General features: G+C 44.0%; 1 protein-coding gene across 2 annotated transcripts in view; it reads right to left on the bottom strand.

Moving 5' to 3' along the window:
• Nucleotides 1–472: 472 nt before the first annotated feature.
• LOC112441406 (dynein axonemal heavy chain 11-like) overlaps nt 473–11940 on the bottom strand; it is a 177660-nt gene continuing 166192 nt past the window's right edge. Inside the window, exons 7-9 of one of the 2 annotated variants that reach the window (XR_010108959.1) lie at nt 4922–5139; nt 887–932; nt 473–751 (exon numbers count right to left, since the gene is read on the bottom strand). Coding sequence is in view for 1 of the 2 variants with exons in the window: in XM_055096075.2 (XP_054952050.1) it covers nt 750–751; nt 851–932 (84 nt within the window). In the remaining variant the exon portion in view is untranslated. Of the gene's footprint in view, nt 752–850; nt 933–4921; nt 5140–11940 lie in introns of both variants that reach the window. The other variant, XM_055096075.2, reaches the window with a different exon arrangement.

Raw genomic sequence — 11940 nt, 5'->3', positions numbered from 1 at the left:
TAATGCCACTCAAGACAGGTGCCAGTCAAGACTCCTGGTTGCTTCTTCATCCTGAGAAGCCTGTGCCACTGAGGGCAGCTCTTTCTGCCACTGATACAACAGAAAGAGCAAAAAGTTGGAGCCCAGAGGGTCCTGAGTTTTCACCTGAGGGCTCCTCACCTGGCAGCTAAAGGATCGTCGTCCAGGTGCTTAATTTCACTGAGCCCCAGGTTCTGATCTATAAAGCAGGGACCTCCAGAGGTAATGAACGGATCCCACCCAGCACATGATTATTGCTGTGTAAACTCTCACAACATCTCACATCTTTGCTCTTAGTAACCAGTGGTTTGGTTTGCTTTCCTGCATTTTCTCAGAGCTGCCACTCCCTGAGGCAGGTTTTGCTCAGTACGATAAGTGTCCTAGCCACCAGATCCCTCCCACTTGACTTGCTGTGTTAGTCTGGGTCCTCCAAGAAGCAGTCATTAAGGCAGGATTAAATGTGTAAGGATTTTATTAGGGAAAATCCCTGTGAGAGAAAATCGGAAGAGAACCTTGTAAGGCTGGGAGTTGTCAGATCACATTGCAGGTCTGGCCTTGAGTGAATGGGAGAAGGAAGAAGGGTGAGTAGAAATGTTCTAGAGTTCCAAGCTATCTAAGAAGATTCTGGCAAGGTCATCTGAGTTCTCAAGGCAAAGTCGACCATCAGAGGAGTCTCGTGTCTTATGACTACTCTGCATTCTCTCCACCAGCCCTTCCTCTCTTCATGTCCTTCCTGTCCAACACAGACCCTGTATTAGTCCATTCTCACACTGCTATAAGGACAAACCAGAGATTGGGTAATTTATAAAGGAAAGAGATTGCATTGACTTACAGTTCCACATGGCTGGGGAGGCCTTAGGAAACTTACAATCGTGGCAGAAGTGGAAGCAAACATGTCCTTCTTCACATGGCAGCTGGGAAAAGAAGAATGAATATCCAGTGAATGGGGAAGCCCCTTGTAAAAACATCAGATCTCATGAGAACCAACTCACTATCACAAGAACAGGATGGGGGAAACCACCCCCATGATTCAATTATCTCCACCTGGTCCCTCCAACAACACGTGGGGATTCTGGGAACTACAATTCAAGATGAGATTTGGGTGGGGACATAGCCAAACCATATCAGACCCCATGGTCCATCACTGGACTCAGGCACTGGCTGGGAGCTGTTTTTGTGAGGCACAACTTTGGCACAAAAACTATGACGAATTTCAGAGCCCAGCAGCAGAGCCCTCAGTCAATGACACACTATGCAATCAGGGATCTGTGAGGAGCATTCTCATTGACGTCATGCTTGCTGCATCCAAAACCGAGGACTTTACTGGTTCAAAAAAAATTGAAGAAATCATCCAGTAGATAACAGTGTTAGGGAGCTGTAAAATGCCAGACATCGCACCATGTTCCCATCCTCTAAGACCCTTCTCTTGAGGGCCCAACTCCCTCTCTACAGTGGCTTCTCTCCTACACTTTCAGAGTTTACAAGGAGCTTTTGTTCTTCTCTCACAGCTTGGTCCATAAAGTGGGAACTGCCTCAAACACTGTGGGTCACTCAGACAGCCATTCTCTTCACCTCCTCTCTTGTGCCTCCTCAGGGCAGGAGTGGTGACCTAATGCCATGGCGATCCGGGCAGAGCCTTTCATCCACTGAGCTGCATTAACCAGGGGTGGATCTCCGCATGAAGAGGCAGGCCTGGAGGCCACCACTCCCCTGCAATGGATGAGGCGTGGGGCAGGGCAGTTTCCTCCAGGATGCTGCTGATGGGGCAAGACTGGCTTTGCAGATTTAACTCACCTCATAAGGGATGAGTCTAGGCACTAGATTTGGAGGAGCAGAAGTAGAAAGTCCAATTTGAGCCTCTGTTTTAAGCCATATTCTCCAGTCCAACTCTGGGTAATAAATGTGGAATCTGAACCCTTATTTATCACTCACTTCTATTTCTCAGATTGATTAGAATCAATTGGAAGAAAGAAGTATGATTAACTGGCACCTGTGGCACCTCAAATCTCAATGATGTCACACCTGAGATACTTGGATTATTGACCAAGGATAGTTTCTGTTGACACCACTGTTTGTGTGGTGGGATGCATCAACACTTCTTGAGCCTCTTCTCTAGTCTCAACTCCAAGTGGCTTTCCAAGTGGGCCTTTTTCATCTGTGGTCATGATTACGCTCTGTCAGCCTTTCGCACCACTTGCAGTCACTTGCTTGCCCCTCCCCTGCAAGCTTACAGCCTTAGAAATGCTGGGAAGAAAAAGGTTCCAGCAGATCCCGCTTTCTTCTTCTCAGCCACATACAGGCTCCTCCCACAGTACGGTTAGGCATTCACACACAAGAACTGTAGTTATTAGTTTGTAAAGTTTCCACCCTATCAGGGAGATCATCCTACAGCCCTCTGGTTCATGGAAGATTTGGCACATGGTGCTGAGTCCTTCCTCCCCTAAGTGTTGCCACCATCCTAGGTGACTATTACATGCACGAGGATAAACCACTACACCTTTTGACCTTGGTCTTTACCTCCATGCATTCCTGTCCCAATCATGCATTCCTGTGGCCACTCCTGGACCTGACTTCAGGAAGCACATCTCCACCTCTGAAGTCTTAAAATCAGACATCTTACTTTTTCCCCAAAGCCTCACATTTCAGAAGGTATTCATAAGTGGGGCAGAGACCCCTTGAATGATAACTTCCTGGGGTGTTCCTTAAATATGCCTATCCTAGACCCCACCTCAGACTTACTGAGTTAGACTCACTAAAGAGGTACTCAGAAATATGCCTTTTTAGCAAGCCCCTAGATGATGCTTATGCCTGGTTGAGTTTGAGAACTACCATCTGTCAGTTCAGCCAGGTGGGGTGTTACCCTCACCACGCCTGTCCCTCAAATGCACAGAACCCTCACGTCCTTGACTTCTCTGCTTTCTCTCTACCAGCTCCTCCTCGCTTCACTTTCTTCCTGTCCAACAAAGACACCATGGTCCATCACTTTATCCCTCTTAGCAATTTCAATTTCCTGGCCTAACTGGGCTAGCTTTATCCAGCAAAACCCCAGGCCTTGGACAATCCAACTACTCACCTTTTCCATCAGGGCTCATTGACTCACTTATCCTTTCAGTAAAATTTTGCTCAATGCCCAAAGTATTCCAGTCATTATATAAAGTAATAGAGCAGTTTTGTTTTGTTCTTTAACTCATGATCATTTACCATTGAGGAGTTCATGGTTGAGTTGGGGAGAGCCACAAAATGATCATTTTGATATATTGTGCTAAGTTCAGGAATAGAAGTAAGTCCAGGGCACTGGGTTGGAGAGGTGCAGCAAGATCAGGAAAGCCCTCTTGGAGATGTCTCAGAAGAGTCTTAAAGAAATGATGGAAAGGAGGTAGACAGACAAAGAGGAGGGGGTGCATTCCAGTAACAGGTCAGTGTGGGCAAAGGCAGGATGTAAGAACAGCACAGCAGGTATGAGACATGAAAAGCAAGTCAGTACTGCTGAAGCGTGAAGTTCATGGCATGGAGACGGGAGAATATTTTCCAAACAAAAACTCAGGATATATGACCCCAATGAGGTGAAATGTTCCAAATTAGGAATGTCTCAGAAAATACCAGAGATGATGTCACCAATATACTGGGTAGTTAGGGCTCAATCTGCCGCCTCCTCTACATAATCCTGCCACTACAGACCCTCAACTCCCTACTAGAATACACCAAACAATAAAACCCACTGTGCAAGATTCTGGGAGACCCTTTTCATGTCAATCCCAGTGTTGTTATAACAGTGAAAGATAAAAATATCAACAGGGGATTGGTTAAATTTACTGGGGTATGTTCAATTACATCATGTGTCATCATATTAGAATTCATTTGCTAACAATAACATGAGAAAATCCTCACTTAAAATTATTTTAAATAAAGCAAGTATTTTCATATGTTAGGAGTGACCTCTACTTAAAAAAATAAATCTATGTATATCAGATAATATAATATCATCATAGAACATATAAATGGAAATAATTGTTAGGTTCCCATTTTTTTCTAGTTCCACTCTATTCTCCATGCCACAGTCAGATTGATATTTCTAAAACACAATCTTAACCTGCCCAAAACCCCTCAAAATCCAAACTCCTTTATCATGGAGCCTGAAGCTCAATATCATCTGGCCCCTTTCCCACCCTCACCTTTGCTTGCCATCTGTCTCACTTCCAGGCCTTCACACATGCTGTTCCTTCTCCTGAAATGCCCTTCCTCATTCCCCTCACCCACTTGCCTGCTTGACCAGCTCTGCTCACCATTCAAGATGCAACTGGCCAGGTGCAGTGGCTCACACCTATAATCCCAGCACTTTGGGAGGCTGAGGCGGGTGGATCACTTGAGATCAGGAGTTCGAGACCAGCCTAGCAAACATGCTGAAACCCTGACTCTAATAAAAAATACAAAAATTAGCCAGGTGTGGTAGCGTATGCCTGTAATCTCAGCTACTCAGGAAGCTAAGGCAGGAGAATTGCCTGAACCCAGGCGGCAGAGGTTGCAGTGAGCAGAGATTGTGCCACTGCACTCCAGCCTGGGTGACAGAGCAAGACTTTGTCTAAAAAAAAAAAGATGCACCTTAGATGTAACTGAGTACAAGAAGCCTCCTCTGACCATCACCTCTTTCGGGTTATACCCAGAGCCCCTTCTATGTTCTCCCATGGCACCCTGTGCTTTCCCATAGCACTTTCCACACTGTATTGGTATTGTCAGCTGACTCCTTCCTATGCTCCACTAGAATTTAACCTCCATGATTGCAGAAGCCATATTCATCTTGTACACACACACACACACACACACAATCTGTATTAGTTATCTATTGCTGCATAACAAATTATCCCAAAACTTAGTGGCTTAAACCAGCAAACATGTATTATCTCACCCAGTTTCTGAGAATCAGAAAACTAGGAACATATTCATGGTGTGATTCTTGCTCAGGGTCTCTCAGGAAGTTGCAGTCAAGATGTTGGCCAAAGCTGCAGTCATCTGAAGGCTTGACTGGGGCTGGAGGATCCACTTCCAAGATGGCTCGCTCACATGGCTGTTGGCTGGAAGTCTCGGTTTTTCACCACATGCATGTGTTCCTGACATGGCAGCTAGCTTCTCCAAAGGGAGAGCGAACCAAGAAAAAAAGCAAGGACATAACAGAGATTCGATATCTATTTTAGTCCCATTTCATACACAAGGAAACACAGAGAAGAGAGGAACACAGGTAATGTGCTCAGGATCACACAGCTAGTTAGCATCAGAGGCGAGGTTTGAACCAGGCAGCCTGTCTCTAGAGCTATTGCTCTTAACTATCCTGTGATACTGCCTCTCTAAGAAAATCAGTATATATTTGCTAGATAAAAGAAACTTCCATTTGTTAGAAGCCGTGTGTTAATATATGTTTCCATAAATGAGCTTGTTTTTAGTTCATTCATACTATACGCCAAGCACTATGCTAGACACTTGAGATATCATTTCAGTTATACACACATCTATAAACCACATTGCACTGAAGGAAACTTACAATGTTCCACAGCATCCATGGCTTGGAAAGGGAATGGCAGCCGATGGCAACCCTTGGCCTTGGAAAGCTGGCCTCAAGATCCAGCTCCTTGGGAAGGGCCAGGTCTCTCTGGGGAGGCTACCTGAGCTAAGCTCCCTCAGGCCAGCAGGCCCAGTATCACTGTGTCTAAGGCAGCCAGCTTGCCCCAAGCACCTCCTGCTGGGAGATTAGGATGGGGCCTGGGTGTGCAGGGTGAGGCTGACAGCCATGATTTGGGCTGGATGATTTCACTGGAGAACCATTCTACAGCTGCCTTGCCCAGGCTATGAGAATGCTTGGAGGGAGACAGCCCAGCAGTGATATCACCACTGAGGTACCAGGCACAATGGCACCCTTGTAAGATGTAGCTTGTGATTTCATGGGTTCAGAATACTGAGCCATGATCCCTGTGCCAGCCCAACCCCACCTAGACATAGCACAGTGTAGCTTGCAATGCCCATGAGCTGGGATTAATCCTCTTCTCCAAACCTAGACTTGGGAATCCAGAAGAAACCAGCAATATTTGCCATGGGCAAATTTTTCAACTCTCTTCTCATGCTTAAAATCATAAGAGAAGAACTTAAAGGTCCTTCCACTGAATTACTATTTGTTCTAGTTTAAGTATAGGTGATGTTCACATTCCAATGCACCACACGTACTAAAGGACCATACTTTATTCTTTTATCAAACATTTTCCCCACCTTATTTAGAGAGGATTTAAGATTTAGATACACACAAAGCGGGAAGATCACATGAATTATATTGGAGAGAAAGAAGAGAAATCAATACTGGAACATTAAATGGAGTGATATGATTTGGCTGTGTCCTCACCCAAATCTCATCTTGAATTGTAGCTCCCATAATTCCCTTCTATTGTGGGAGGGACCTGGTGGGAGATAATTGAATCATGGGGATAGGTTTTTCCCATGCTTATCTTGTGATAGTGAATAAGTCTCACAAGATCTGATGGTTTTAAAAAGGGGAGTTTCCCTGCACAAGCTCTCTTCTCTTGTCTGCTTGCCATGTGATACATGCCTTTCACCTTCCACCATGATTGTAAGGCCTCCCCAGCCATGTGGAGCTGTAAGTCCATTAAGCCTCTTTCTTTTGTCAATTGCCCAGTCTTGGGTATGCCTTTATCAGCAGTGTGAAAACTGACTAATACATGGAGCCAAGAACAAGGCAAATACTGGAAATATATACCATAGAGTCCTTCACACTTAGTATGGATGGCTCTACTTTGGCAGCCCTGAGCTCCCCAGCAGACAAAGTGAAGACAGAAAACCAATCAAATTCAAAAATCAGTGTTCAGCATCTTTTTTGTTTGGTTTTTTAACTTGTATATATTGAAATATATTTTTCTTTGATAAATTTATTTTTTAAATATTATAATGTTCATGAGATTAAAACCAGCCAGCTGCTCAAGAAAAACACAGCTACCAGAAAAAAAAATTCCAAGATTTATCATAAAGAGTATGTAAAGTGAGATCATAAGTAACATCCTTATAAAAATCTCTTGGTGCAGGCTAAGAGATTGAATTGGATTATGTTATACGGCAAAGATGATTGAATATCACTGCCTTGATTATGCTACTTTGTGTGGGACTCTGTCTTAGCAGACTGAAGAGAGAGACTCTTCTGATAGCCTTGAAAAAGCAAGCTGTTATTATGTGAACTCCCAATAGGGAGGGCCACATGGCAGGGAACTGTGGGTGGCCTCTAGGAACTGAAGACCTCAATTCTACAGTCTCAAGGAGCTTAATTCTGCCAACAACCATATGAACTTGGATAGGACTTCTTCCCAACTCAAGCCTCCAGATAAGAATGCAGCCCAGCCACCCACTTGATAGCAACTTTATGAGACTCTGACCAGGGTACCCAGCTAAGTCATGTCTACTCCCTGGTCAACTGAAACCAATAAATGGATGTTGTTTCAAGCTGCTGGCCCTTTACAGAAAAAGTTTGCTAACTTCTGCACTAAAGCACAATTCATAAAATGATTCTATGAGGAGTATATTGGCTTTTGAAAGCACACACAGAGAGAAGTAATAAGAATGTTTGGAGGCCCTACTCTGGGCCAGCACCGAAAGAGCCACTAACATTGACATAAGAGAGTATATGACACAGCTAAGCAGGGCCCATGAAGGCAACTGAACCAGCTAGATTTCTTCGGTAGCAAACAACAGAAGTTGATTCTGACTAGTTTACCCAGGAAAGAAATATATCTGAAGCTTATCAGATAATTTGTGGAATCAAAGAAAAGACCAGTGACTTATTCTCAGGAAAGGACAGAGACAAGGAGAGTTCTGGGGGTGTAAATAGCAGAAGTGACTAAGAGCTGCAGCAGGACTCTGTCACTGGAATGACTGCACCTTAATTCTGGGTTATATTTTTTTGCATCACTGGGTTCAAAATTCAAAGTCCCAAGAAAGAGAGGATCTGACGTTCTGAGGCTAAGGAGAAGCAGGCACTTGTATTTAACCAATCATGACTGCACAAAAGAGGGAAGAGATTCTTTCCCTAAAGGAAATCAGGATATTAGAGCTGCAAAATGGGGGGAAGGTGCTGAGCAGCCATCAGTGGTCACCACTGCAGCCTGGCCTCCATCCCTGCATCCTCACATGCCTGCATCCCCGCATTCCCCTGTTCCCTGGAACTCATCCAGTCCAGCAGCCTTCCAGATGTCTCTTTGCAAGTTTTTGCCATGTTTGTTTTTACACAGTGATGTCCACCTGTCTGAAACATAAGCTTCAGGAGGACAGAAATGATGTTCACCTTCTTCACAGGCTTAACACCTGCCCAGTAGATAGAAAGTGCTCAAGAAATCTATGTCACATCAAATGAAAAGGCTTCTCCACAGCAAAGAAAACAATCAACAAAATGAATGAGTGACCTACGGGTTGGGAGAAAATATATGCAAACCACATATCTGACAAGAGGTTAACATCCCAAGTATATAGAGCACTCAGACAACTTAATAGAAAAAAACATAACTCTATTGAAAAATGAGCAAAGGACTTGAGTAGCCATTTTTTACAAAGAAGACATACAAATGGCCAACAGGTATATGAAAAAGAAATGCTTAAAATCACTATCATCAGGGAAGTGGAAATCAAAACCATAAGGAGCTATCACTTCACATCAATTAGGATGGCCATTATCAAAAAGACAAAAGATAACAAGTGTTGGAGAGGTGTGAAAAAAAGGGAACCCTTGTATACTATTGATACGAATGTAAATTGGTACAACCACTGTGGAAAACAGTATGGAGATACCTCAAAAAATTAAACCTAGAGCTAGTGTATGATCCAGCAATCCAATCTCACTTCTGGGTATATATCCAAAGGAAATGAAACCAGTATCTTGAACTGATACCTGCACTTCCATGTTCATTGCAGTATTATTCACAATAGCGGAGATAAGGAAACAACCTAAGTGTCCACCCACAGACGAATGGATAAAGAAATTGTGAGAAATATATATATTTTTTATATATATATACACATATGCATATACATATACATGTGATGGAATATTATTCAGCTTTAAAAAAGAAAATTCTGCCACTTGTGACAACATAGATGAACCCAGAGGACATTTTGCCAAGTGAAATGAGCCAGACACATAAAGAAAATCCTGCAGCATCTTACTTATATGTGGAATCTAAAAAAATCAAACTCATGGAAGCAGAGAGTAGAATGGTGGGGAATATAGAAGGAGATGTTGGCCAAATGGTACAAAGTCACAGCTACGTAAGATGAATAAATCTAGAGCTCCAGTGCACAGCATGAGGACTTTAAGTAATAACTCTGTATGAGTTCATTTCACACTGCTATAAAGAAATACCCGAGATTGGGTAATTTATAAAGGAAAGAGGTTTAATTGGCTCACAGTTCCACATGGCTGGGGAGGCCTCTGGAAACACAATCATGGCCAAAGGGGAAGCAGGCACGTATTACATGGCGACAGAAGAGAGAAAGAGTGTGAGTAGGAGGAACTGTCAAACACTTATAAAACCATTAGATCTTGTGAGAACTCACTATCACACGAACAACATGAGGGAAACTGCCCCCATGATCCAATCACCTCCCACCAGGTCCCGCCAAGACGCATGATTATGAGGATTACAATTCAAAATAAGATTTGGGTGGGGACACAGAGCCAAACCATATCAAATACTATACTGTATACTAGAAATGTGCTAAAAGAATAGACTTCAGGTGCTGTCACTACAAAAAAGAAACAAAATTTAACTATGTGAAGAGAAGGATATGTTAATTTACTTGACGATAATAATCATTGCACTAAGTATACATATATCAAAACATCATGCTGTATACCTTAAATGTACACGATTTTTATTTTAAAAAGTCATTAAAAGTAAAACGTGTTAAGTGGATGAATGGAGAAATGAGTGTTCAGACAAACTAATTTCTGAACCATTCCACCAAATCCCATGTGGACAAACCTATAGTATTTTTCCTTCTACAAAAATAAAGTAGTGCCTTGCTTCTCTCTCTTCTTTATGTTCCTCTTGGCTTTCCCACCCTTTCCACCAGCTGTAGAGGAGTCCAGCAGACAGGTTATTTTCACAACCAACACCTGATAAGTGGCATTAGGAAAATAAATATCCATCGTACCAATTTTGCTGTGTTGCTCTCCTCCCGTGAAATGATTTGTGAAATGCTATAAACATATAGCAATGGTTCTTGCTGCCTCAAACAAGCGATGGTTTAAAGCTGGGGATGGAAGGGTGAAAGAAGAGAAGAGGAGCTGTTTCAAAGGGGCTCTTTGGGACACTGGGCGCTTCTTGAGTCTCCAGAAAGTCAGAGCCTTGCACAGCCATTAGTGAATGCAGACAGCCTTGCTCAGTGAGAAACCAAGGTTTATTATGCTCACATGTCTGCAGGTTGGCTGGGCAGCCCTGCTGCTCTTAGCTGGGCATAGTCATGTGTCTGTGGTCGCTGCGAGTAGAAAAAGCAGCTCTGTTATTCCAAGCTGGACTCTCTCGTCTGTTTTGGAATCAGCTAACTGTCAACTGATCTTACATGGTTTCAGGTTGAACAAATGAGCTCTTCTCCACAGGCTCTCACATTCTCTGGCTCACTAGTCCAAGCCTATTTACCCAACAGAAGCAAAGTTCTAAGAAAGAGAAGATATGCACCCAATCTCCTGAGGCCTAGGTTCACAATTGGTACTGTCCCACATCCTCACCTTCTACTGGCCAAATCAAGTCACAGTTGAGCCCAGATTCAAGGACAGGCAAACAGGCTCCACCTCTCGATGGAAGGAGCTGCAAAGTCTTTGTGTAAAGGGCATATTAATTACAACTGTGGAAGCAATCAATCAGTCACAACCACCTTGGAGCCCATGGGAGAGCCTCCTACAGGGCCTTGCTCTGGGCAGGTGCTCACCACCACCAGATCATCAGCTCATGAGGGCAGAGACCTTACCTGGCTGGTTTACCTCTGGCTTTCTATCATCTTGCACATAGTAGGGGCTCAATAATTAAACATATTCATCAATTAAAGCAAACAGCTATGGGAAAGAAAGCATGTTCTTATCTCCTCTGGTGCATAATTCCACAAAAACACAACCTGCCGAGTCATTCTCCTCAGACCAAATCTCCATGAGTACTATGTGCAGAAAGGGGTTGTTAGCAGATGCTTCTCCCTGATGATGGTTTGAAAAATTCCTCAAACTTAATACCATCAAGGACTCCAGGATTTAAAAGAATCTCTCCACCCTCCAAGAGAAGAAATAGTCTCTAGCCACGGTGCCCTCCGTTTTGTTGCCAGAGTGGTAACGTTTGGAGAGACCAGAGCAGAGCAGATGGAGCACTTCACCTTTCTTTCCATGACATAGAGTGTCTAAGAATGTGCGGTTGCTCCAGCTGGGGATGACGGCGCGTGAGCATGCAGCTGGTATGTCAGCCCCCAGCACATGCTGCTCTGCTCAGCTCCAGCACGGGCTTGTTGATGAAGCAGCACTGGGGGCTCCAGTGCACAAAGGGAAAAGGCTCCTTCATTGCACTGGAGCCCCCTGGTTGGCCTTGCCCCAACCAGGCTTGGCTGGCCTTGTCCCAAGCTTCCCTACCCAGCTGAGAATATGGGTCAGCTGGGATGTCTTGAGATGACCCAGTGTCTTGCCATGGTCTCTGAATACACAGGCACACACACACATGCATGCACACTGACACACATGTATACATGTGCACACACACTCATACACACACACTTATACACACATGCACACATACATACACACACACACACATGCACACATGCACCCTCACACCCATGCATACACACACAGACACAACCTGAAACCAGCAAGTCTTTAGTGCCACCCAGACCACCCCCTTTTGCCCA

Source organism: Pan paniscus, chromosome 10, assembly GCF_029289425.2.
Source record: "Pan paniscus chromosome 10, NHGRI_mPanPan1-v2.0_pri, whole genome shotgun sequence".
Taxonomy (NCBI): domain Eukaryota; kingdom Metazoa; phylum Chordata; class Mammalia; order Primates; family Hominidae; genus Pan; species Pan paniscus.
This window is presented reverse-complemented; position numbering and strand designations above follow the sequence as displayed.